The sequence below is a fragment of the Chelonia mydas genome, chromosome 1 (assembly GCF_015237465.2).
Source record: "Chelonia mydas isolate rCheMyd1 chromosome 1, rCheMyd1.pri.v2, whole genome shotgun sequence".
Lineage (NCBI taxonomy): Eukaryota > Metazoa > Chordata > Testudines > Cheloniidae > Chelonia > Chelonia mydas.
The window spans coordinates 331,636,925-331,664,848 of NC_057849.1; the positions used below are offsets into that span (position 1 = coordinate 331,636,925).

At 45.2% G+C, this 27,924-nt stretch overlaps 1 protein-coding gene across 1 annotated transcript; it reads left to right on the plus strand.

Moving 5' to 3' along the window:
- Positions 1-27,223, plus strand: CDNF (cerebral dopamine neurotrophic factor). Its single transcript, XM_037889282.2, has 5 exons — positions 1-298; positions 11,305-11,432; positions 13,662-13,803; positions 17,177-19,524; positions 26,700-27,223. Exons 1-4 carry the CDS (start codon positions 19-21, stop codon positions 17,353-17,355), a joined length of 729 nt encoding a protein of 242 aa, XP_037745210.1. The 5' UTR covers positions 1-18; the 3' UTR covers positions 17,356-19,524; positions 26,700-27,223.
- Positions 27,224-27,924: the final 701 nt, after the last annotated feature.

Genomic DNA, 27,924 nt, shown 5'->3' on the forward strand with positions numbered 1-27,924 from the left:
TGAGGCGGCGAACCGCCAATGAAAGATCGAGCCGGGGTTCGTCGTCACCGAGCCCAGCAACCCAAGCCCTTTTCCTCCTCCTGGCGGCGGCGGCCGGGAGCGGAGAAGGGGGCGGGGTCAGTCAGCAGGGTCTCGTCTCGAGCCCGGCCTCGTCTCGAGCCCCGCGGCGCTGCCAGCACCATGCCGCCGCCCCCCGCGCGCGGCCCCTGCGCAGCTCTGGCCCTCGCCCTGCTGTGCGCGGGCCCCTGGGCCGCCGCCGCCGCCCGCGCCCCGTGGGGACAGGCAGCGCAGTGCGAAGGTGAGCGGGGCGGAGGGACTGGGGCCCGCTGGCCTGGCTGCACCGTGTGCCGCTGCTAGCCATAGCTGCATGCCCCCGGCTGCTCTCCTCTGCGTGGCTGCGCAGATGCTGCGGCCTGCGCCCTGTGCCTCACGGCGTTTTCTTAACGGTGCAATCGCCCTCATCCGGGGGGGGAGGGAGAGCCCCCCCCCCCAGGACTGGTTAATCCACCGTGGGAAATGCAACCCCCCCATGCATGGCCCCGGGCCCCGCAGCGTCACCGAGAGAGTCTCTTTGGGGTTCCTCCCAGCTCCCCTGGGGCAGATCTGCCTCCGCTGCCTGGCGCCTGCTCGCTTTGATTTTCGGAAGTGCTTAGTCAAAGATCCCATGAAAGCAAGTGGGAGCTACCTGTGCTCGCTCAGCAACTTTGGAAATCAGGTCAGACATGGCAGACCGGCTGGAGTCGTACACAGAGGCCTCGTGTCGTCGCTCTTGTTGCTCTAGAGCAGTGATTTTGAATGCTGCTTGCATGCATAGTTAATGATGCGTCTGTGTCACTGACAGATGGTGGTCACCGGCATCCCAGGGGAGCCAGCTGAGGTCACTGAGGGTGAACTGCAAAGAGTGGGGCAGGCAATCCCCCGAGCTAGTAGATATTCCAATACTTAGACTTACCAAGCCAATACAAAGCAGCTTCTGTTATAGTCACTGGTTACTCAGAAATCAACAACACAGTCCCCTTAAAGTAACCCAGCCTCAGGCCTCCACCTACACACCCAAGTCAGGTATGATGATTTCTGAAAAATCTCATTTCATCATATAAAAAAGTTCCTACCAATCCCAAGGGATCATACACATTACCTCCCAGGTTAATGAATATTCCAGATTTTACCCAAATACATGCTTTCTTACAGCCATTCTTATTAACTAAAATTTATTTAAAAAGAAAAGGGAGAGAGAGTATGGTTAAAAGATCAATATACATATAGGCATGAGTTCAATTCTTGAGGTTCAGATTCATAGCAGAGATGGTGAGCTTTGTAGTTACAAGGAGTTCTTTTAGAATTTAGTCCATAGATTGTAGTCCAATATCCTATTCAGTGTGTTCCGGTTTAACTGGGATCTCAGTCTTGCAACTCAAACTTCCCCGATGAAGCTTAAGCAGATCTGAGATGAGAGGATCAGGACCCAAGGATCTTTTATACAATTTCAGGCCTTCTTTGATAGGTCAAAGTCCCTTGGGTTACAATAGGCAATCAGGGCAACTTCGAAGAAGGTCTATCACCAGTACTTAGCTACACAAATTAATATAAGGCAATTGCCTGTTTTTCCACCATTCGCAGATGACTGGCTATACATTTCAAAGAGATAAGTACAGCGATATCCTGTGTTTACAGTTCATTTAAATGCTAAAATGTTCTTTTGATCTCTGAATTAACAGAATACAGCATAGACAGGGACTGTTTGTTGACCTCTACCAATATACAGGTAAATACACAAAAACACAAACATTATCTCCCCACATATTTTTAAGGGTTGAATTTGAGTCATTCATCCTGCAGCACACTTATGCGTCTGGTCATGCGTCACAAGTAGAAATCAAGGTTGGAATTCAGTTGTCAAAATTAAGGCCACAGTTCCATGGAGCCAGGCCTCCATTTTTTGTCAGCACTGGTTGCTCTGGCCTGTTATACCTGGCCATTGATGGAGAAATAGAGTAAATAAAACAAAATCTTGGCCAGCTTTTAGGAATCTCTGCCTGGACCCATGTGGCTCTGTCCGTTACACCAGGTTGTGTATCTGCTTGATTTAATGGGGTCAACATGAAAGCCTGTAGAAAATACTGCATTATAAATAATAATCGTAACATTAGCACCATAAATATGCTAACCACTGTGCAAATATACAAGGCATAGTCTCTGCTTCTAAGAACTCACAATCTAGCAATCAAGCAACAGGTGAAGGGTAGAGCAGAGGGATGAAACGCAGTGAAAGTTTTCTTCATGCCTCCTCCCTCCCCATTACGTTAGTTAATGGCTTGTAGAAGGGAGTCTTAAGGAGGGGTTGACAAAGAGCATTTTGAGCATAAAGAGGTAGTGTGGGAAAAGAGGACAAGGGTGTCAAAACTGGCATGTGCACCGGGTTGCAAAAGTTGGAATTGGGGCACAAGGAGGGATGATACCTGTGTCGTTGACAGTCGTAAAAATAACCCCTATGCCCACTTAAGTCAGACTCTTTGTGCAACAATGGCAAAAATTCGACTCAAGTCATACCATTTTGCCATCATGTCTCTCCTTGCTTGTAGCTTATGAAACTGTGGCTCATCTCGGCCACAGGTGTACAATAATATGTGCTAAGTAAAATGTGTAAATAAAATTTTCTAACCTACCATCTGTGTGGTGTCATGAATTTTCTTTAAAAGCTCTTATCTCTCACTGTACAGCCCCTTGTTTTCTTTAGGTCCTGTATGCTAAATATACACACAATCAGTACATAAACAGGTTTCAGAGTAACAGCCGTGTTAGTCTGTATTCGCAAAAAGAAAAGGAGTACTTGTGGCACCTTAGAGACTAACCAGTTTATTTGAGCATAAGCTTTCGTGAGCTACAGGTCACTTCATCCGATGAAGTGAGCTGTAGCTCACGAAAGCTTATGCTCAAATAAATTGGTTAGTCTCTAAGGTGCCACAAGTACTCCTTTTCTTAGTACATAAACAGTAGATGAATGTTGATATGATGCACGCAAAAGCTTTCTCTATCAGCTTTTCTTCTTGCAGTAAGAGGGACATGGTGAGATACCAGTACTGTTAGGCAACAGAAAACAAACATAGTTCCCCAGAGCCTATATGTGTGTGTGATGTTTTAGAACACGCTTGATTTAAATGGAATGTGTCAACTAAAAATTTTAGGCCCATTTGAATCTTTTTTAAACAAAATCCAAATTGTAAAATGAATAAAAATGTTTTATGCTCTAAACACTTTAAAAATAAAAACCTCAATGCAGCATTGTATTAGTGCATGAGAATTGAGGCCCCAATCCTGCAAACCATTCCCATGCAAAGGCCCAAGCCAATGTGGTTCCACAGAGGCCCAGGGGTCTGCCCATGTGGAGCAGATTTCAGGATCGAGATCTTAAGTGTTACACTGCAGTGTAATAACAGCATGGTGCTAGTGCATGCCAACCAGAAAGTGAAATTGAGCAATCTAATTTCACAATCCAAACCAGGGGAGAGCAAACTACGGCCCGTGGGCCGGATCTGGCCCATCAGGGCTTTGGATCCGGCCTGCAGGATTGCCACCCCCATGGCGCCGCAGGCCCCGCACCGCTCCCAGAAGCGGACGGCACCATGTCCCTGCGGCCTCTGGGGAAGGGGGTGGGGCAGAGGGCTCCGTGTACTGTCCTCGCCTGCAGGCACCGCCCCCCGCAGCTCCCATTGGCTGGGAACGGGGAACTGCGGCCAATGGGAGCTTCGGGGGAGGTACCCACATGCAAGGGCAGCGCGCAGAGCCCTCTGCTCCCCCTTCCCCAGAGGCCACATGGATGTGGTGTCGGCCACTTCCGGGAGCGGCGCGGGGCCAGGGCAGGCAGGGAGCCTGCCTTAGCCTCCCTGTGTGCCGCTGCCACATCAGAGCCGCTCCAGTAAGCGGTGCCGGGCTGGAGCCTGCACCCTGAACCCCTGCCCTGATCTCCCTGCCACACCCCTCCTGCCCCCCAACCCCCTGCCCTGAGCCCCCTTGTACATCCCGCACCCCAACCCCTTCCTGCACACCGCACCCCTTCTCACACCCAGCACTCCCTCCCGCAACCTAACCCCCTGCCCCAGCCCTACATTCATGGCCCTACATGCAATTTCCCCACCCAGATGTGGCCCTCGGGCCAAAAAGTTTGCCCATTCCTGGGGGAAAGTTTGCCCCATAACTGGGGGAAAGTAAATGAAATTTTAAGAATTCTTTTGTCTTTAACCATCTGAGACGGTAACAGTAGCACAGGCAAAAAAATCCTTTAAACATTTTACTTTCAACAAAGCACCATCACTTTAATTTCTGGGCTATTGCAGTGACAGACTTCTCAGTGCTGCCATTCCATTGGCAAGTTAGTACTTCAGAAGGTGCATGGGCAGCTCTGGAGCTGCCCTGATCCTGGGACTTACCTGGCACACGGGGCAGCTACCAAGGAGTTACACTTAAATAAGGAAAATGGAAGAGATGCCCAGCTTGCAATAGCAATGTATTGTAAGTGTATTAAAGGCTTAATGGTGTCCACTCTCCTGCATGGGGAGGAGGGATGGTCAGGAGAGCATTGGATTGGGACTCGGAAGATCTGGGTTAAATTCCTGGGTCTGCTACAGAATTCCTACATGCCCGTGGCAAGTCACTCTCCGTGGGTATGTCTACACTGCAACTGGAGGTGTGATTGCAGCATGTGTGGGCAGGCCCAAGCCAGCTAGATCAAAGCTAGGTCGAGTGGCAATAGAAGTGGAACTGTGGCAGCAAGCGCAGCAGCTGCTCACGTATGTACCAGGGGTTCTAGGTGGGTGGGTGGGGCTAGGCCATGCTGCCATGGCTTCACGGCTGTTGTTACTCAAGCTGGCTTGGATACCAAGCAGTGAAGCTGCAGCAGTGTGGACTAGCTGCTAGAGTCCCCAGGGTCCCGGGTGGGCTCGTACATCCTGTGCTGCAGTGGCTTCACTGCTCTTGTTGTTCAATCAAAGCAGGTTCAGGTACGTCTACCCCTGCTGCAATCAGACCTCCCCAGTGCAGCATAGTCAGACCGTAAGATTCGGTTTCCCCTCTGTAAAATGGACACCGTAGTACTTCTTTATGTCATAGGGGTTTGTGAGCTAAAATCCATAAATACTTGGGAGATGTTCAGATACTACGATGAAGGAGTCACGTGTGTCTCTGAACAGAGAGATTCAATTTCCTTTAAGTCTCCATAGAGAGCTCTCACACTGAATTGCAGGGAGGTAGAGTTTTAGTCAAGAGTTCTGCTGAAATCTGTTAGTTCAACTCAGATGGCCAACTATCAGCACCAGCCTTCAGTATAAACTACTGATGGCAGGCTCTCAGCAAAGTAAACACTTCCCAGTCTGCAGCTTGCAGACCTATTTCCTTCCTTAGTAGCTAGACCTGTGTGGGAGAACACAAGTTGCCACAGGCCTGCATAATCTCCAGGCCCCCTCCCAGGAGTGGGAGGCAGCTCATGGCATGATTCTTCCCATCTGGCACATTGGCGCTCCACAAATTCAAAGGCCAGACCTGCCAGCGAGATGCACTGTTAGCACATTGTGAGCCCCTCTGCTGTACGAATCCAAGCTACTACTGCACTGAAAGCCCAGGGTCAGCCTGAAACGCTGAGATTCAAAGAGCTCCCCCTTGGATTTTAGCCTGTACCTGTAGTAAAATCACAGTGATAAAAACAAGCAGAAACATTTGTTAGATATTTTGCTGGGAAGCAAAGACATGTATGCAGTGCCCAGCATCAGTGCTGTAGTGGTAAAAAAAAGAAGTGGGTGAACTAATCTAACCTAAACTCCATATTCCCCAAATGAGAGGCAGTAAACTCAATTTACCTGAATTTACCCTTGACTGCACTACTGCCCAGCCCACTGCTGGTGCTCAGTAAATAATATGTGCTCTAAAATGTCCCTGGGGGGTAAAAGAACCCCTTTTAATTATCTTTTGCATGTGCTGCCTTAATTCCTTGAAAATTAAGCTTGTAGGAGGCTGTGGATGACAGCTGTATCATCACTGTCTATGCTCTTATCATATCCCAGGAGGTAAGCAGGGGCAGACTGAGTCAGTACTTAGGAAACCCCCAGGGTAAACCCAGATGCTGCAGGAAGTGGTGTTGGTGAACCAGTAGGTGGCACTTTCCTCTCTGAGTTTGTACAGAACCAAGTTTTTCACTATGGTATTAGGAGCATCTTGCTACCGGAGGTGCTGGCTTTTTAAAGGGATGCAAAACTGAGGTTCTGATCACTTGTGATCATGAAAGTTCTCATGGAAGTTTTTGTAAAATTAGGGCTATTAGCCCCCCCGGGGGGGGAGGGGTTAAATTCCACACAGCGTAACTACATTCTGCCCACGTCAGAATACTTTCTTCAGTTTCAGATGGACACGGGTACTCTTCATTTCCTGTCCCAAACTGCTGTGTGGTGTGTCTGTTAACCTGCTGCTCCCCAGAGTTGGATGGATTTCAGTGGAGTGTGAAGTGATAATTCTCAGAGCACTTTTGTGATATAGTTGTAAAGTATAATAACAATATTACATAGAGTTGTTCATCAATAGATCTCGAAGCGCGTTACAAAGGAAGTCGTTATCATTATCCCCATTTCACAATTGAGGTAACTGGGACACAGACAGGGGAAAGTGACTATTAAATACTTTATAAAACCTGCCATTAGTGAATTAGATGCATTAAATGTTTTGGTTAATTAATGATAACTTGAATAGGATTTTTTTTATGAGCGCGGTGTCCAGTGATACTAGATCACCAATCTGGCACAACAGCCATTTAAAAAAAAAAAAAGTATTAATGCAAAGCTTTACAAGCAACATCTCTTGAAGGGATGTGTTTTTTCCTGTAGGTGGCATGAACATATCATACAATTACCACCTGATAAGTCTTTTGCAGCTTGGAGACTGACAGGTTGGGGATTTTGCAGTAGAGTTTTAAGCATTGGGAAAGCTTGGTGCCAAAGGGTTTATTAACCAACTTCACTGGGCTTTTTGTTAGGTTATTACAAAACATACTATAAAATTCCCTTTGCTGTTGTCCAAGAGTTGAGTTGTTGCTTTTCTTCTTTTTCCTTGAAAGGACGTGGCTAGCCTGGTAAGTGGTAACCACACCTCCTTTATAATACAAAGAGTCACAAGTTTTAGTCACTGAGATGGAAAAATTCTATTGTCTGACAGCCTGAAACAACCAAAATCCAGACCTGTAACAAGAGTCATTAAATTACTGTCCTAGACAAAGCTGCTTTCCTGCACCAAATAATCCTGGGATAATTGACCAGTGAGACCAACTGATTTTGTTTGCTTGTAAACAGCACTGAACTGAATAAAATAATCAATGACTTGGTAAATCCCTTCTCTTGCTCCATTCGGTCAGCAGCTCCCTGCCTAATTCTTCACTTTGGAAAGAGTGCACATGGCTAATTACACAAGGCCACCAAGTTATCTTCCATATCTCCATACTTGATAGCTAGACTTGAGACAAGTTACCATTTAAAAAAAATGTATGTAGCAAATCATCATATTCATGCGGACATTGGATTATCCTAAGGGGTAGGCACTTGCAAAGATGTTGCAAAGAAAGTTACACCTGCACTTCACATTAATAAAACAAAAGAACAAATAAGCAGCATGTTCCCCAGATTACCCTACTGGAAACTTTCAATAGACTCCATTAAAATCATTCAAGTAGTCACTGCTGGCCTCTGGTAGTTCTTACTGGAGGATCAACTGCCCCAGGAACTAAAAGACTCTGTTCCAAACCTATACCCTAACTCAGCAAAGCACTTAAGCATGCACAGAACTTTAAGCAAGTACTTTACTGAATAGGGGTGCTTTGCTGAACTGGATCCCTAGTTAACAACCGGAACTAATAGGAACCAACTGAACATTTTCAACTGGTAGTAGTAACTGGCGATGCCAGGACTTACTCTGCAAGTTCAAATATTTTTAACTCATGAAATGAGGGGGGAAAATCGGCCTCTTTAAGTTTATGTTCAGTTGATGTTGTCTGCATGCAGTATTAAAATCTGGATTTAGGTGCCCAGGAGCAGATGCCAAGGTTTGAAAATGTTGGCCTTTCACCTTTCTGGGCCCCAGGTTCCCCACCTATTAAATGGTGCTAACAACATGTCACAGCAGTGTTGTGAGGCTTAATTAATTAATGTTTATGAAGCATTTTGAAACCCTGGGCTGGAAGGAACCGTATAAATGCAAAAGTATTGTGTTAATGACATAGCTCCAAGATGTGAGATGGATTATGGGAAATGGTAATGGGACACTCCTCGAGTGCCTCCTGTTGCTGCATGCAGTACTGCAGGCCTTTTTCTGCAACTGGAGCACCCTGTATGTTGCTGACCTTTCTTGGTGGGTCTTCAGTGGCTTGGCCCTATGGACGGGTCACACAGTCAAAAAGGAACCCCTTCTGGGGTAGCAAAAAGCCCAAACTGTCTGCCCTTGCCAGGGGTCTTCAGCTGCAGCTCTAGGGCCTTTACATTCAGTCCTTTGCTTGGGCTTCGAAACGAGCCTTGTCTTCTTCTCAGGGCTTAGGTCACTTCGCCAGTGGCTGGTTAAGGATATCCTAAGATTCAGGTTCAGCAGGTTTCCGTACTGTTTTGCCCACAGCTGTTAGTATCTGGCTTAGCAACACCTGCTTTTGTTCTTTCTGTACCCACACTGTTGCATGGATGTCATTCAGTATGTTAGGATCATTTTTTGTCTTCCTTTTTCCTCTAGGGAAAGCTCTTTTTAGTTGGGGTCTGGCTGTGGCCTTGCCTTACAGCCTCGTTGTGTTCCTGTGTCATCTGAGCTAGGGTGGGGCAGCTCTTAATTTCAACTGTTTGAGGTGCCTCGTGGCTCAAGCTATCATTCAGGGTGCAACCACTACAACTCTTTTCTAAGTGTAACCCACACACCTCCTGGGTGTGGTGTTCTGTCCCCTCTAGTGGCACCGGGACCACTTAGAGCTTAATGAGTCTGCTACAGCCTTAGCTAAGAGCCATGTGGCTTTTAGCTCATGCAGTAGAGGCTTATGCATTAAGCTCCAGAGATTCCAGGTTCAATCCTGCCCGATGACAACCAGAGTCTGTCAATGTTACATAAGAATGGCTCCTTCAGGCTCTCCAGCTCTTTACCTTTATCCATGCTGGACCTGAAGCAAGTTGGACCTTAAGTTCTGGAGCTTAGTCTGCTCCTTTGCATCATCAAAAACTTGTTCTCCAATCTCTTTTTTCAGTTCTGGCCAGGTCCTGTTCCCATTGTATAGCTTGAGCTCACATCCTGTCTTTTGAGGAGTACATCCCTTCGAGTTCTTGCAAGTGCTCAACCTTTGGGCCTGTAGGATATTGAATTGAGCCATGATTTCCTCTTTGAACCTGTCTTCTACTTTTCTCCATTCCAGTAGGGGTTGGGTTTGTTGAGTGGTGTAAAGGCTATAGTCTACACAATCTCTGTATTGGTGGCTGTTGATATTACATCTGTCACTGTGTGGTGAATCCACACATTTATACCATCTTCCCAGCTGCTTGAATCCTTACTCCATTTGCTTGTGGGAATACAAGCTTTCTGGTCAGCGGTCACCATGCTTGTGTGCTTATCACACCTCTGTGCCCTCTTCTGGACCATCAACCTCAGTCTTCTCATTTCCTCCATTTGTTCCAGGAGGTGGTTGTTGGCTTGGATGTTGAGGTCATCCTGCTGTCCTGTGACCATCTCCTTCTTGCTCCGTTGTTGCTGTAGCTCCCACCTGAGCACTGCGTTTCAGTCTTGCAAACTCATTGGCTGGGTCTCCAACATCTGAATCTGGGTCTGAAGTGTTTGCAGAGCCTCCGCATGTTCATTAGGCTACCTCTGTAGCTGGCCCTGCACCTCAGAGACATTCCGCATAGCTGTCTGTAGAGTCTATTGTAATTTCAGGTTCCAAAATTGCGGAGATTTCCGCTCATCTGTCCTCTTCTGGATCACCACAATCTCGGCCTTGCTGTCACTATGAAGAGTTTCCATCTATATGTATAGTTGTGAGAAACTCTTGCTTCCCTTTTAACTCTTCAGTGAGCGTGACTAGCTCTTCTTGGAGCTAGGAGATCTCAGCCTGCTCTGTTACCTGCAGACTTTTCAGTTGCTCCTTTAGCAGCATCTTTTCCTTTTTCTCACTCTCCCATTTTAAGTTCCTCCTGTTTCAGCTCAGTCATCTGCTGCTCCAGGGCAAGCATGAGCCTCTCTGTGTCCTGAGCTTCAGCTACTGCCTTTCCCCATTTCTTGTAGTGAAAGTAGCAGTTCTTCTCCAAAAGTAGCAGATGTTCCACCTCCTTCTGTCTGTTTTCTAGATGAGCAATTGCCTTCTCAAGGCCTCTGTTCAGTCTGGCTCCTTCACACATCTGCTCTTTGAAGTGGCTTTCTCTGCCTCCACCTGGGTCTTGAGACTCCATGTCCGGCACCGCTCTTCTTGTAAGAACTCTTGTGCTCTCTGTGGACAGCCCCCCAGTATCCACAGGTGTGAGAAACTTGCTGTCCACCTGGCTCGGCCTTCCTGAGCCACCATTCATACTGGGGGTGGTGTGGGGGAGGGTTACTTGTCCTCACCTGTCCAAAACGTTTTCTTTGCCAAGTAGAAGTGTCTTAACTTCATTGGCCAGCACAGAATAATAAACTTTCCTCTACCTGCTTTGTTCACGCTGTGCAGTCATCTCCTCCAGCAATGCCTGGGAATGTGTCTGTACTTCATGGATCTGTGCTTTCTGCACTTATAGCCAACTAGCCAATTCTAGGCAAAAATCCTTCACCTGGGCCTGCATTAAAGACTGAGGCAACCAGATACTATGGTAATGGGGGCAGGATGCGTACTTAAAAGGGACAGAACACAACAGCCTTTCCTTGTCTTCCCTGGCCAGTCTTGGGCAGTATCGTCTCAGCTAAACTGATTTTTTTTTTCATGGTGATTAAACACAATTAAATTTTCTAGTTGAGATTAACTTAATCGAACCAAGATCAAAATGCTGATGAATTCTGATCTCCTGTTACAATAAAAGATTTAAGGCGTGAGAAACATCCAGAGCTGACAGGACAAATTCCATTCCTACATATTCCTTCCATTCCTGTTGTTGGCAATACTGGGAGCTAAAATGCTGAAATAAACCTTTTGTTTGTTTTTTTAAATTCTTCATTTGTTAAAATCTGTCATTTTCTGTTTTTATGATGTGCTAATGGATCCCTGTTTTTAGCTAAGTTATTAAAATTCCTGAGGCTTTGCTAGACCCTACTGGGTGGCTTATATATTTTATTTTCTTTTTACAGTGTGTAAAGGATTTTTGGACAGATTTTACAACTCATTAAAAGAAAAACATTCTGACTTCACTGTGGCCACCATAGAGAGAGAACTGGTTAACAGCTGCATGGATACAAAAGGAAAAGAACACCGCTTGGTACTCATCTCTTTTGTCTTTAGGTTCATGATGCTTTGAAAAAAAAATACTGATTAGATGAGATAATATTGGTTCATCTGCACTGTCATTTAGTATTGAGCTGTAGGGCACTGGTTCAAATCCAGCTACATCAACAGTGGCTGAAAATTATTACCAACTGCTGGCTTACGTAAAATAAGTTTGAAGGTTTTCGTTTAATTTCAGGTGTGTAAGTGTCCACATTATTAAGACCCTGATCCAACACTCTTTGAAATTAATGGGAATCTTTCCCTTCATTCATTGGGCATTGGATGGGACCCCAAATGCACCACCACAATTGGCATTAGTTAGCACCCTTTTGGGCAGTTTAGCTAAGAGGGCAAGGCGGGGGACTGAGCTGCCCTTTCATTCCTAGAAGTGATCCCTCCAGATCAAAGCTGGTGGGACCATGTGGGAGAGGTTTGCCCTGCTGCCACCCTTGATGTACCTGTTCTGTGGATAAACAGATGATTTCTGTTTCCTGGGCTCAGGGGTAGCACTAATCACTGGCCTAAACCCTACAGTTCGATGGGGACGCCACGTTTCAAGCCTGTGGCAGGTGCTTCTCAGTATTACTGTGCTGTGTCCTGCACAGCACTGAGTAAGTAGAAGTAAGTAGAAGAGCTGTCATTGTGCAAGGATGTGGGCTAAGGCTGCAGAGACCAAAGGCCATTAGGCACCTTCCATTTTGGAAGTGGGGGCCTCTGGACTGCAGAAGAGACTGGGGCTGGCGGAAGCCTACTGCAGTATCTAACTGCTATGTTATGTTATGTTAGTTTTTAAAGCCAAGTTCTCCTGCCATGCCTTAATGTTGAGTCCCTCACAATTCAGAGGCTTTTCAGCTGTTTCCCAGTGTTCGCTGGGGAGAAAAAATGCCCTTCATTCTTCTTTCTGCTCTGCTAAGCAGCCAAGTGATGATAAGGAGTGGTAGAGGAATCACTGAGCCCCACAGGGAAGAGCTTCTGGGCAGGACACAATGCTGCAGTGCTATTCAGCACCTCACCAGCCTGGCTTTAGGCTAGTGACAGTCCCGATGAGAGCTGTGGTGTCTTTAGCTTTGTTATGCACGGGTGGTCTGTATTCTGCCACTTTAAATCTTTAAGGACCGCTGTTTGCAAAGACTGGCAGCCATTTTGTTTTCAGTTCATTGAAGACTGTTAAACGACACACCCACACTGCATGGTCACACAATGGTGTCACTGTGTCCTCTCTTGTTTCGTTAGCCTCCTAGAGCCAGGTTTTGTTATTATTTGTATTACTGTAGTACCTACACTGCGTAGGAGCATGTCATGGACCAGGACCCCATTGTGCTAAACCCAGAACAAAAAGACTGTCCCTGCCCCAAAGAGTCTACGGTCTAAATGTAAGACAAGAGACAACAGGTGGATACAGACAGACAGATGGGGGAGCACAAGGAAGCAAGAAAACTGTCTTGGTCAGCGTGATGGGCCATGGCCTCAGCACAACAACCGCCTAACCATTCTCATGCTGAATAGTACCCCATATGCCAAGTAGTCCCGTTTTCCTCACTGAGACTATTCAACATGAATAAGGGTGGCAAAATCTGACCCCTAATACAAAACAAAGGTCCTTCTGATTGAAAGTATCTATTTGCTCTCTGCCTATTGAAAGACGTAACAAAAATGGGCCATTGTTTTCCATCAGATGCACCCCATTCTAGAAGGTGTTATGATGAGATGGAAATGTCCCATTGGTAACAAATTATGATGGATTGTGTTAACAGGGTGATATACTTCATGTCCTGGAGACAGTATTTCATATTGTCAGTGGCTTATTTAATAACAATACTTTGTACAAAGTAGTAATCAGAGTCAGAGGAATCTGTTATTTGCACAAATCTGTTATTTGCACAATAACAGCTTCCAAGCTGCCTCATATATAAGGTACATCAAACACAAACACACCTCGTCTCCTGTGAGATGTGCCAGACCTGCAATATCCCAGCATTCCACCAAGCATAACAAAGCATCCATTTAACACATCACTATGGGGAAGGTCTTTCTGTCAAAAGAGGAAGTGGTAGGAGTCTGAGTTTTAGGGTACAATCCTTCAGGGTGCTAAGCATCTTCAAATCCCATCAACTTCAATGGGAGTTGGAGGTATACAGTACTTCACGTGAACCCCTCAGCAGTTGGCAGGAGCCACTCCCGGTTTTCTCTTAGCGCTGATGATGTGTCCTGCTTGTTTCAGTGCTATTACATTGGGGCAACAAGCGATGCAGCCACGAAGATCATCAGCGAGGTCAGCCGCCCAATGAGTGCTCATGTGCCTGTGTCGAAGATATGCGAGAAACTGAAGAAGAACGACATTCAGATCTGTGAGCTCAAATATGGTAGGGCCAGAGTCTGGAGCAAACTGGTGGGCCTAGAGATCTAGTTGCATTCTATACCTACTTATTATCCCCATGAATCCCCATTGGCTCCTGCCTACATACCATATTCATTATCAAATGGGTTGTAGAGAGGAAAATAAATAGGTTTGTACTCTTTTTGCTTCTCAGAAATTAGGAGAGAAATGCCCTCCCCCCGTTAGAAATATCAGGAGCATTAAGTCTTGTCTTCACTATTTTTGCTGGAGGATTCTTTGGCTGGCTTAGGTATGAGGGTGGGCACTCTCTCAGCCCTTATGTGAAGGGGCAGTTATGTGGAACTCTTTAAAGAGAGAGCTTTTTTGCATGTGTTTGAGTTAAGTAGCTATTAACAAAAAACGAATCATTTTAAACATGGTGAATTAAAAAATCTCTTCTCTCTCTTCAGTTAGGCTGCACTTCCTTTGTGTAACTGATGTTGAATACTTACTTCTTTCCACTTGTCCATGTAGTTTTCTGTGGTAAAACTGAATGTATAATGCAAAAAACAAGCAAGGAAAAAAATCCTTGTAACTTATCTGTGTCTTAAAAAACCTTTCAGGCCTGTATGCACCAGGAAGAAGCAGAAACAAAGCACAACCCCTTTGTCCTTTTCTTTGCAAGTCACTTTGAATTTGAAGAACTGGCAGGATGCTGACCCCATGCCTGTTATCCTTCATTTGTGTTTTAACGTCTCTGTACCAGAGGCAAAGGCATCCTGTTGCCCAGCTGAGCAGAACCACTCACATGGCACTCTTGGGTATATTTGCAAGCAATTTTTATGCAGGAATTGGAATGGATGCCAGTCAGGGCTTGAGAGCTTAGGAAGTGAGCTCTGCTAAGCCAGTTCCACAAGGAATCAGCCTGCTCACACAAGCCATTTAAAATAAAGTCTTTACTGCTGGATGCCAAGCCACAGAGAGGTGGTGAGAAATGGCCAAGGAAATTGCTAACTCATGAAAATGCACCTTCTTCCATTCTCTGTACCCAATTCAGCCAGTATTTCCATCCTGCCTTTAGGACACTGAAATGTCCTGTTCCCCCTCCCCTGAGAGTTACTCTGACCCAACGTCCACCGCACCAATATGTTGCTAAAGCTCAGAGTCCTCAGGGCGTGATACAAAGCCCACTGAAAGCAGCATGAGTCCTGCCGTTGACATCAGTGAGCAGTGTTGTCCAGCTTTGCCAATTCCAGCTGTGAAGGTTTCTATGCAGAATAAGGGCTACTGTTGAGAAGCTGGCCATTTAACAGGCCCAATTCTTTCCCCGGTGCGGTTGTGGGAGCTGTTCCATAGTCTCCAAAGCACAATTCCTTTTTATTATGAAGTGTTGAAAATGGTTGAAAATTCTAAAAGAGTGATTGCCCATCTTTTTTTTTTTAAAAAAAAAGGGTTTTGATTTTATTTTTAAAGGGATGTATCATGACTCATCTTCCTCCACAAACTGCTCACTGGTGGTCTCTCTCCAGGTAGACGTGAAATACTGTGCTGTTCAACATACTCATAAATGATCTGGAATTGGGGGGTGGACAGTGAGATGGCAAAATTTGCAGACAATAGAAAGTTACTCAAGATAGAACTGACTGCAAGGCGTTACAAAGGGATCTCACTCAACTGGGTGATTGGGCAACAAAATGACAGATGAAGTTCAATGTTGATAAGTGCATAATGCTATGCAACTATACATACAAAACGATGGGGTCTAAATTAACCGTTGCTGTTCAAGAAAAATCTTGGAGACATCGTGGATAGTTCTCTGAAAACATCTGCTCAATGTGCAGTGGTAGTCAAAAAAGCGAACAGAATGTTAGAAACTATTAGGAAAGCGATGGATAATATTGTCACTATATAAATCCATGGTATACCTATACCTTGAATACTGCATGCAGTTCTGGTCACCCAATCTTAAAAAAAATATATTAGAATTGGAAGAGGTACAGCGAAGGGCAACAAAAGTAATTATTGGTATGTAACAGCTTCCTTATGAGGTGAGATTAAAAAACGACTGGGACAGGTCAGCTTGGAAAAGGGATGAGTAAGGGGGGATACGATAGAAGTCTATGAAATCATGACTAGTGCGGAGAAAATGAATATGGAAGTGTTATTTGCCCCTTTACAAAACCCACAAACCAGGGGTCACCCAATAAAATTAGTAGGCAGCAGGTTTAAAACAAACAAAAGGAAGTACCGCTTCACCCAATGCACAGTCAACCTGTGGAACTCATTGCCAGGGGATGTTGTCTAGGCCAAAACTATAACTGGGTTCAAAAAAGAATGAGATAAGTTCATGGGGGAACGGTCCATCAAAGGCTATTGGACAAGATGGTCAAGGACGCAACTCCAACTCTGGGTGTCCCTAAGCCTCTGCTTGCCAGAAGCTGGGACTGGATTTCAGGGGATGGATCACTGGATAATTGCCCTCTTCTGCTCATCCCCCCTGAAGCATCTGGCACTGGTCACTGTCAGACAGGATACTGGGCTAGATGGACCATAGGAATAGCAATGATGGGACAGACCAATGTTCTTACTTGCCTTAAAAACAAAGATCGGAATTACATCACTATGTGTAGCAAGGGTCCTGCTGGGTACATGTGTCAGGTGAATAAGGCAGAAAAATGGTTGCCAAATTTCTTTGTATGAGTCCATGTCTTGTTACATGAGGGCCATAAGGCTCTGTGTCGTAGCTCCTTCAAAGATCGAATCACCATCCTTTTTATATAGACCTTGTTTTGAGCCACAGAAGGTAGGATATTCAGTAGATAGAGGAAGATCTGTCCTTTTAATCAGATTTGGTCAAAAAACAATTCCAAATTTTGCAAAAATCATTGAAAAATGTTATTGAAATTTTGAAAAAAAACAATAAAAAGAACATTGAACAATCTGTAACTGGTTGAAAAAAACCCTATAGATGGATTTTTGTTGAAAACTTCAATTTTCAATAGTTTCAACCATGTACTTCTTATACAGGTGGTCACTTTGAGAAGAAAAGTTGGGTCTGATCCTGTTTTCACACGGTGTGAATCAGAAATAACTCCATTAAAGGCAATGGGGTTTCCACTTTTACATCAGTGTGTTAATGAGATCAGAATCAGAATTTATAGGCCAGGTCCTCAGCTGGTATAAATCAGTGTAATTCTATTGTTTTGCATGTGAGCTATGCAGATATACAATAGGTGAGGATCTGGCCCCTTATATTTAACTTTTTGTTCTTCACTCAACTACCACCTGAGTTATAGGAGACACTTTTGGAACATTTGTAGGAACTGGAATTTTTTTCTTTGGCAGCACAGAGGAGTTGAGGACAAATATGAACTCTCCTGTGGTCTCTAAAGTATGTCTCATGTTCTTTGTTTTTGCAGAAAGGAAACTGGACTTAAACTCGGTGGATCTCTCCAAGATGAGAGTGGCTGAGCTGAGGAAGATCCTGGATAGCTGGGGAGAAGTGTGCAGAGCATGCATAGAGAAAACAGACTTTGTGAACTTGATTAAGGAGCTGGCACCTAAGTATACACTGACAAACCCCAAATCAGACCTTTGATTGATACTTGTGCCAGCCCAGTGCTTGCTATGGTAGGTCACCTTTCTGTGCACAAAGAATGACTGACAATGGAATAGCTGGGCTAAAAAACTTATCGTTTGGTTACAACTCACAAGTGCCAAAAAACAGAGTTATTATTAATAATTGCTTATGTAGCACCACGGAAGGGCATAGTACTTTACAGACAAGACAAGGTCACTGCACCAAGGAACATAATATATAAGAATCAAATTGTATTTGTATTGCAATAGCAAATAGAGTCCTCAGCCCCATTGTGCTAGCACTGTACACACACATAACAAAAAAATGATCCGTGCCCCAGAGATCTTATGCTCTAAAGTAGAAGAGGAGAGACCCACCTGCTCCCCCAAACAAACCCAAAACAGACCTTTAGCTAAACCAGTGTAATGTTGTGTGTAGACAATATTAGGGCTTGTACTGCTTTGATCATATTGGTTTAAAAACTATTAAATATTATTAACAAAATACTATTATTTTCCATGACATCATATATACCATTATAAGCAATTTGATAATAGTATAACTGCATCCACAGTAGAAGGTTGCATCAGTTCACCTACATCTGTTTCTAAACCAACGTGTTTAAATCAATACACAAACTGTGTGGAGACCAGCTCTTCTGTCTATTCAAACCTGGCTTATATAGGTATAGCTTGTAATGTGTAGGCACAACTTGTACATAAATAAGCCATGTTTAAACCGATGCAATAAGTCTCCATGCAGAGGCTTGCACCAGTTGAATTCAATTGGTGAAATTTCTGTAGAAAATCTTCTTTGCAGCCTCTGCCTCATTCATTACACACCTTTTAACTCCTGCAGGGAATGAGGCAGGGGCCTTACAACCAGCATTCTGTAGTGAATGAGGCTGTTATCTCATCCACTGTCCCTCTTGTGCATTTCCAGTCCTAGGTTGACACCTTGATATATTCAGGGAAAAGCAATATTTTTATTTAAGCAGTTTGGAAACAGAAATTAGAGGCGGAAAAGACCTATTTGATTATTTAGTATATTCCTGCCAGTTGAGGTACTCCAGCAGGTCCACAAGCCCTGCTGATCAACTCCTCACCCTCCCTCCCATAACTCCTCCCCCGCCAGTGCCTCCTGCATGCCACAGAACAGCTGTTCCCCTGTGTGCAGGAGGCGCTGGGAGGGAGGGGAAGGAGCAGAGATGGGGCATGCTCACGGGGGGGGTGGAAAGAGGCGGGGAAGAGGAGGGGTCAGGGGTGGAGTAGGGGCAGGAAGAGGTGGGGCCTTGGAGGAAGGGCTGGAGTGGGGGCAGGGCTTGGGGCTGAGTTGGGAGTGTTGGGGGTCTGGGAAAAATTGTAAATCAAAATGCGGGTTGCTAAAGTTTGAACATTTTAGAAACTTGCAAACAAACCAACCTACCTTTTTGGTCCATTCTAATTCGGTTCCTTCCTAGGTATTGACACCCTTCAAGTATTTGCAGCTGGCTAGCATATCCAACTTATTTGCTGCTTGGCCACAACAAGCATAATTTTGCTCTTTTAAGATGGGGTTTTCAAAGGATTTCAATGGAATTTTGGCCCCTAACTCTCTTAGACTCTTTTGAGAATTCCTCAGTTTCTTCATTCTCTCACATATTTTGTTTGGCCTTCTTTGAATTCCCTGAAGTTAGTGAGTTGTACCACTAATGTTGACAGAGAGTGCCACTAAATCAAGAAGTTTTGTCCAAGTTTGTTTGAAGTCATTACTTTACATGTATGCACATAGGCCCCAGACCAGCAAGGCACTTAAGGCTCAATTTTAAGCATGTGAAAAGTCCCATTGAAATCAATGGGACTATTCACATGCTAAAAGTGAAGTAGGTCTTAATTGTTCTTCTGGACTGGGGCTAACTGATTATGATTACCGAGTTCCAACTGATTTTACAATATTAAAGTGACCTAATACTCAGACATTTACATTTCAGAAAAGAAGGTTTTGTGTACACTGGAGAAAGCTATTTCAGTGCTTATCTTTAGAAGTGTTTGAAATATGGAAGATAGAGGTTACTATGAATTCACTGCCAGATATTTTCATCTTGATTGCATAAATCCCTGCATTTAATTGAAATCCAGTGGTGATTTGCACGATTAATGTTTTATGTTTGCAAAAAATATTTAAGCCCAGATCCTCAAAGGTATTTAGGCATGTCAAGGTTCCTCCCCCACTCTGAACTCTAGGGTACAGATGTGGGGACCTGCATGAAAAACCTCCTAAGCTTATCTTTACCAGCTTAGGTCAAAACTTCCCCAAGGTACAAAATATTCCACCCTTTGTCCTTGGATTGGCCGCTACCACCACCAAACAAATACTGGTTACTGGGGAAGAGCTGTTTGGACACGTCTTTCCCCCCAAAATACTTCCCAAAACCTTGCACCCCACTTCCTGGACAAGGTTTGGTAAAAAGCCTCACCAATTTGCCTAGGTGACTACAGACCCAGACCCTTGGATCTTCAGAACAATCCTCCCAACACTTGCACCCCCCCTTTCCAGGGAATGTTGGATAAAAAGCCTCACCAATTTGCATAGGTGACCACAGACCCAAACCCTTGGATCTGAGAACAATGAAAAAGTATTCGGTTTTCTTACAAAAAGACTTTTAATAGAAATAGAAGTAAATAGAAATAAAAAAAAAGATCCCCCCTGTAAAGTCAGGATGGTAGATACCTTACAGGGTAATTAGATTCAAAACATAGAGAATCCCTCTAGGCAAAAACCTTAAGTTACAAAAAAGATACACAGACAGAAATAGTTATTCTATTCAGCACAATTCTTTTCTCAGCCATTTAAAGAAATCATAATCTAACGCATACCTAGCTAGATTACTTACTAAAAGTTCTAAGGCTTCATTCCTGGTCTATCTCCGGCAAAGACAAAATATAGACAGAGCCACATACCCTTTGTTTCTCTCCCTCCTCCCAGCTTTTGAAAGTATCTTGTCTCCTCATTGGTCATTTTGGTCAGGTGCCAGCGAGGTTACCTTTAGCTTCTTAACCCTTTACAGGTGAGAGGAGATTTCCTCTGGCCAGGAGGGATTTTAAAGGGGTTTACCCTTCCCTTTCTATTTATGACACGCCCCCCAAATCTCAGCTAGGGTGAAACACTGGCTGGGATTTCTTCCTGGAGCTCTAGGAAAAACAGAGTTAATAAGACACATGCATCTCTAAATATACTACCAAGTACATAAAGACTAACAATATTTTCCACATCTCAAGGACGATTTTAACCAGTTGATTCTGGGAAACTTTCACGGGAGAGTGCATCAGCCACCTTGTTAGAAGCTCCTGAGATGTGTTGGATGTCGAAATCAAAATCTTGGAGAGCTAAACTCCACCGAAGAAGTTTTTTGTTATTTTCTTTGACGGTGTGAAGCCACTTCAGTGCAGCATGGTCGGTTTGCAGGTGGAAACGCCGTCCCCAAACATATGGGCGTAGCTTTTCCAGAGCGTAGACAATGGCGTAACATTCTTTTTCAGTGATTGACCAGTTGCTTTCCCTCTCAGACAGTTTTTTGCTGAGGAACACTACAGGGTGGAATTCTTGATCAGGTCCTTTCTGCATTAAAACTGCTCCCACACCACGCTCGGACGCATCTGTGGTTACTAGGAACGGTTTGTCAAAGTCTGGGGCCCTTAGTACAGGGTCAGACATGAGTGTCGCTTTAAGCTTGTTAAAGGCCTTCTGACACTTTTCGGTCCACTGAACAGCATTTGGCTGTTTCTTTTTGGTTAGGTCTGTCAGTGGGGCGGCGATTTGGCTGTAGTGCGGTACAAATCGTCTGTAATAACCGGCCAAGCCTAAGAAGGATTGAACCTGTTTCTTTGACTTTGGGACAGGCCACCTTTGGATAGCATCCACTTTGGCCTGTAGGGGGCTGATAGTTCCTTGACCCACCTGGTGTCCAAGGTAAGTCACTCTGTTTAGGCCTATTTGACACTTCTTAGCCTTAACAGTTAGTCCTGCCTCCCTTATGCGCTCAAGGACTTTTTGTAGATGTTCCAGGTGGTCTGCCCAGGAATCCGAAAATATGGCCACATCGTCAAGGTAGGCGACTGCATATTCTCCTAATCCCGCTAGGAGACCATCTACAAGTCTTTGGAAGGTGGCGGGTGCATTTCGCAGCCCGAAAGGGAGTACATTAAATTCATACAGCCCGAGATGTGTGGTGAAGGCTGACCTTTCCTTGGCAGATTCATCTAGCGGTACCTGCCAGTACCCCTTGGTTAAGTCCAAGGTAGAGATGAACTGGGCCCGTCCCAGTTTCTCTAATAGTTCATCTGTGCGTGGCATTGGATAGTTGTCTGGGCGAGTTACAGCATTTAGCTTATGGTAGTCCACGCAAAAACGTATTTCCCCATCTGGTTTGGGAACTAGAACCACTGGAGATGCCCATGCACTTTCAGAGGGGCGGATTACACCCATCTGTAACATATCCTGGATCTCCCGTTCTATAGCAGTTTTAGCTTGAGGAGACACCCGGTAAGGTTGGACTCTAATTGGGCGAGCATTACCTGTGTCAATGGAGTGGTATGCCCGTTCAGTCAGTCTTGGGGTGGCTGAGAACGTTGGCGCGTAGCTAGTGCACAGCTCCTGGATCTGCTGTCGCTGCATACGCCCAAGGGTCATGGAGAGGTTCACCTCTTCCACACCACCAGCACATTTCCCTTCGTAGTAGACACCTTCAGGCCACTCAGCGTCGTCTCCTCCCTGGGCTGTAAACTGACAAACCTTTAATTCTCTGGAATAAAAGGGCTTTAGAGAATTAATATGGTACACCTTAGGCTTTCGGTTGGAGGTGGGGAATGCTATGAGATAATTAACAGCTCCCAGGCACTCCTGGACCGTGAATGGCCCTTCCCACGATGCTTCCATTTTATGGACCTGGAGCGCCTTTAAGACCATGACCTGGTCCCCTACTTTGAAGGAACGCTCTCTGGCATGTTTATCATACCAGGCTTTTTGCTCTTTTTGAGCATCCTGTAAGTTTTCTTTAGCAAGGGCTAAAGAGGTTCGGAGGGTGTTTTGTAGGTTGGTTACAAAGTCCAGAATGTTAGTTCCTGGTGAAGGTGTAAATCCCTCCCATTGCTGCTTCACCAACTGCAATGGCCCCTTAACCTCACGGCCATATACAAGTTCAAATGGGGAAAACCCTAAACTGGGATGTGGTACAGCTCTGTAGGCAAAGAGCAACTGCTGCAACACTAGGTCCCAATCGTTGGAGTGCTCATTTACGAATTTACGTATCATGGCCCCCAAAGTTCCATTAAACTTCTCCACCATGCCATTTGTTTGATGGTGGTAAGGAGTGGCAACCAAGTGATTTACCCCATGAGCTTCCCAAAGGTTTTTCATAGTTCCTGCCAGGAAATTAGTCCCTGCATCTGTGAGGATGTCGGAGGGCCAACCTACCCTGGCAAAAATGTCTGCTAGTGCCTGGCACACACTGTTAGCCCTGGTGTTGCTTAGAGCTACTGCTTCCGGCCATCGGGTGGCAAAATCCATGAAAGTCAGTATGTACTGCTTTCCTCTGGGTGTCTTTTTCGGAAAAGGACCCAGAATATCCACAGCTACTCGCTGAAATGGAACTTCAATGATGGGGAGTGGCTGGAGAGGGGCTTTGACCTGGTCTTGGGGCTTTCCCACTCTTTGGCACACCTCACAAGACTGGACATAGGTAGAAACATCCTTGCCCATTCCCTCCCAGTGGAATGACCCCCCCAAACGGTCTTTGGTCCTGTTCACCCCAGCATGGCCACTAGGGTGATCATGGGCTAAGCTCAAGAGCTTGGCCCGGTATTTAGTTGGAACTACCAACTGTCTCTGAGGATGCCAGTCTTCCTGGTGTCCACCAGAAAGAGTTTCCTTGTATAAAAGTCCTCTTTCTACAACAAACCTGGATCGATTAGAAGAGCTGAGAGGTGGTGGGTTGCTCCGTGCCGCTGTCCAAGCTCTCTGGAGGCTTTCATCTGCTTCCTGTTCGGTCTGGAACTGTTCCCTTGATGCTGGAGACATCAGTTCCTCATTGGATTGTGGACCTAGGCTTGGTCCCTCTGGAAGCGATATAGGGGATGGAGCTGTTTCTGTTGACTGTGAACCGCTCTCCGCTGGTGCACTATGTTGGGATTCAGGCTCCGGCTGAGCCTCTTGTGTCGGGTTATCGGCTGCTGCCGGTTCAGGGTCGGTGGGGCCCTCTGGTGTTGAGGTTGCAAGTACTGGATTCAGTGCTGGCAATGGGTCTGGTGTTGGTTGTTCGGCTGGTTCCGGTTCTGGGACTGGTTCCGTCTGGGTCTCTGGGACTGGATCCACTACTGCTGTTGCAGACATTGGTCTGGGGTCCGGATCCATCACCTCTGACCGGGTCCTGATAGAAGTTTCCGGAACAGAGCTAGGCCTCACGGCTTGTTTAGCCTGGCTGCGGGTGACCGTTCCCACCCTCTTGGCCTGCTTCACATGATTGGCCAAGTCTTCCCCCAACAGCATGGGGATGGGATAATCATCATAGACTGCAAAAGTCCATGTTCCTGACCAGCCCTTGTACTGGACAGGCAACTTGGCTGTAGGCAAATTGAAAGAGTTGGACTTGAAGGGTTGAATCGTCACTTGGATCTCTGGGTTGATTAAATTGGGGTCCACTAAGGAAGCATGGATAGCTGACACTTGTGCTCCGGTGTCCCTCCACGCGGTGACCTTCTTCCCGCCCACACTCACAGTTTCCCTCCGCTCCAAGGGTATCTGGGAGGTATCTGGGCCTGCGGACCTCTGGTGTGATTCCGGTGCAATGAACTGTAATCTGTTGGGGTTCTTGGGGCAGTTGGCCTTTACATGCCCCAGCTCGTTACATTTAAAACATCGTCCAGCTGACGGGTCACTGGGCCGAGGAGGGTTGCTGGAGAACGGGGTGGTGGGACGATAAGGGGTCTGGAGGGTTCTTTGGGAGGTAGGTGGGGCTTTGGGCGGCCCCCGGTAATAGGGTGTGGTCTGGGGTTGTCCCTTCTGGTCTCCGCTCCAACTGCGACCAGTTTTTTTCTTCTCTGCCACCTCCACCCATCTGGCTCCAATCTCTCCTGCCTCGATTACAGTTTTGGGCTTCCCATCTAGGATGTACCTTTCTATTTCTTCAGGAACACCCTCTAAGAATTGTTCCATTTGCATTAGGAAGGGCAAATTTACTGGAGATTCAACACTTGCTCCGGATATCCAGGCATCCCAATGTTTCACAATGTGGTAGGCATGTCGGGTAAATGACACGTCTGGTTTCCACCTTAGGGCTCTGAACCTCCGACGAGACTGCTCGGGTGTTATCCCCATTCTGACTCTCGCCTTGGATTTAAACAGTTCATACTTGTTCATGTGTTCTTTAGGCATTTCAGCTGCCACCTCAGCTAAGGGTCCACTGAGCTGCGGCCTCAGCTCTACCATGTATTGGTCAGTAGAGATGTTGTACCCAAGGCAGGCCCTTTCGAAGTTTTCTAAGAAGGCCTCAGTATCATCACCTGCCTTGTAGGTGGGGAACTTTCTGGGATGGGAAGTGGTACCTGGAGAAGGATTGCTAGGGTTTGTTGGTATATTCTGCTGAGCCTTTATCTTCTCCACCTCGTCCACATGCTTCCTCTCTTTTTCCCTCTCCCCCTCCACATGCTTCCTCTCTTGTTCCTTCTCCTCCTTCTTCAGCCGCATGAGTTCTATCTGTCTTTCATGTTCCCTTTGTCTTTCCTCAGCCTGAAATCTGGCTAATTCCAGCTGTAGTCGAGCTGCAGATTTTGTCATTCTAACCTCTCTGTTTTTAACTAACTTTACACCCGAGGTTTAGAAATAAACAAACAAAACTTGGCTGTAAAATTTTGCTGTGCTGGAATAGAATACCTATTCTCTGATAGTGATTGTCAGCCTACAGAAAAAGACAATTCCCTTGTCTCTGCTCTGGGCCCAAATCAAAGCAAAAAACTTCCAACTACTTGGAAACTTGTTTACCCAGCCCAAAGAAAAAACAAGTTTCCTTTTTAAACTTGTGCTCCTTGTAAAAACTCAAAATCCAAAAAAAAAAAAAAACCCTGCCCCTTTTGTCTCCAGGCAAATGGGTAGAACACCCCCCCTTCTATTTACTTTTAGGGAAAAAAAAAAAACAAACCTCTGGGTTGGAAGACTGTGAATTTCCCTGCAGGAGTTAAGTACCCTGCCTCCAGGCAAAGAAAACCTGCAATTCACAAAGATAGTCTCCTTTTGTCTCTGCTTGGCCACAAAGCAGAGAAAAAACAAGCTGCTTTCAGTTTCAGCTGCTTCTGGACTTCCTTTCCAAAGGAAAGAAAATTTCCTTTTTAAAATCTGTATTTCTAGTTCAAAAAATCTCAACTGGATCTCAAAATGATTTCAGGTTAATCCCACGGCTGCCACCATGTCAAGGTTCCTCCCCCACTCTGAACTCTAGGGTACAGATGTGGGGACCTGCATGAAAAACCTCCTAAGCTTATCTTTACCAGCTTAGGTCAAAACTTCCCCAAGGTACAAAATATTCCACCCTTTGTCCTTGGATTGGCCGCTACCACCACCAAACAAATACTGGTTACTGGGGAAGAGCTGTTTGGACACGTCTTTCCCCCCAAAATACTTCCCAAAACCTTGCACCCCACTTCCTGGACTAGGTTTGGTAAAAAGCCTCACCAATTTGCCTAGGTGACTACAGACCCAGACCCTTGGATCTTCAGAACAATCCTCCCAACACTTGCACCCCCCCTTTCCAGGGAATGTTGGATAAAAAGCCTCACCAATTTGCATAGGTGACCACAGACCCAAACCCTTGGATCTGAGAACAATGAAAAAGTATTCGGTTTTCTTACAAAAAGACTTTTAATAGAAATAGAAGTAAATAGAAATAAAAAAAAAGATCCCCCCTGTAAAGTCAGGATGGTAGATACCTTACAGGGTAATTAGATTCAAAACATAGAGAATCCCTCTAGGCAAAAACCTTAAGTTACAAAAAAGATACACAGACAGAAATAGTTATTCTATTCAGCACAATTCTTTTCTCAGCCATTTAAAGAAATCATAATCTAACGCATACCTAGCTAGATTACTTACTAAAAGTTCTAAGGCTTCATTCCTGGTCTATCTCCGGCAAAGACAAAATATAGACAGAGCCACATACCCTTTGTTTCTCTCCCTCCTCCCAGCTTTTGAAAGTATCTTGTCTCCTCATTGGTCATTTTGGTCAGGTGCCAGCGAGGTTACCTTTAGCTTCTTAACCCTTTACAGGTGAGAGGAGATTTCCTCTGGCCAGGAGGGATTTTAAAGGGGTTTACCCTTCCCTTTCTATTTATGACAAGGCATTATGTGCCTTTGAAGAGCCAGGAATTAGTGGGCCCACATCCTAAATTATGTGGGCCAAAATTCTATTCTTTGATACAGAGACAACTCCCACTGAATTGAAAAGGCATTGCAACTTTGTTTCTTAGAGAACAGGCTTCATGACTGTCTCCTTTACATGGGTATAAATCAAAAGTAAATCCACTGAAGTCAGTGGAGTTACTCCAGTGTAAACTGCTGTGAGAAAAGAATCAAGCCTGAGATGTCTGCTGTGTGCGTAGTAGGAAAGAACCAGGCTTGTACACTAGTAATGAACAGATCTCAAAAGGGTTTGAGGTACAATTCAGATATGCATCCAACTGTAGAGGTGTGAAATAGCCAGCCATCTGTGATCTGGTATCCTTGCAATATGTGGTTTCTCATAAATGTTATAGTATTTCCTGCTGCAGAATTACCCTTTCACGAGTTATTTGTGTACTTCTGCTTCTCGCTGAAGGAAGGAACTGCAGTGGTGTGTGAAAACTGGATTAAAGAGAATTAAGTAGAATCTTTTTTGAGTTTCAGAAATGGTTCAAGTGCAGTTTGACTTACGGGTAAAAAATCAGATTGGTCCTTATTACAACAAACCAGTTGTCTATTTTTATTAGAAACCAGCTGGCTGAATCTTAGCTTGCCTATGCACTAAATTAATGTCCGTCCAGTTTTTGTATGAAAAAAGACAGAATGTAACGTCTGCTTCAAAGAAACATTTTGATCTCATTTAAAGTAGTTCAATTCCACACACTTCAGTAGAGTTACATTGTTGTAAACAGTAGCGAAACCAGGTCCTTAGACCAAATTCTTTGCTTATGTAACTCCATTGACTTCACCAGTGGAGAATTTGGCCCTTGGTTTCCAGTAACTAACTTGTGTTTTAATATTTTAAGACGGATTAATTCCCCCCCCCCACAAGTTCGTATCACCTAATGCTGTATGATCCTTTCATATCTCACAAGCTAAACTTGTCCAGGTGTGGCTGGCTCTTGAAAACCTAGGAAGTGATACTGGTGAGTCAGTAGGTGGCATTGTTCCTTCTAAGTCAGTAATGAACTAATGCCCGGGAATGGTGTTAATGTCACTGTTCTGCTGGAGGTACTGTCTTCTGCAAGAAACAAATCTGAGGTTCTGACCTCTCATGGACGTTTAAGATCTTCAAGCATTTTTTAATCAAAACATCAGTGGTTAACCCTGAGTTCCTAGACAAAC

What these genes read in the sequence shown, in the direction of transcription:
- CDNF (XM_037889282.2), top strand. Translation starts at nt 19, where the DNA reads ATGAAAGATCGAGCCGGGGTTCGTCGTCACCGAGCCCAGCAACCCAAG. An exon ending in AAGGAAAAGAACACCGCTTG is followed by an intron (nt 11,433 to 13,661) that starts GTACTCATCTCT and finishes TGCTTGTTTCAG; the next exon opens with TGCTATTACATTGGGGCAAC. An exon ending in GATCTGTGAGCTCAAATATG is followed by an intron (nt 13,804 to 17,176) that starts GTAGGGCCAGAG and finishes TTGTTTTTGCAG; the next exon opens with AAAGGAAACTGGACTTAAAC.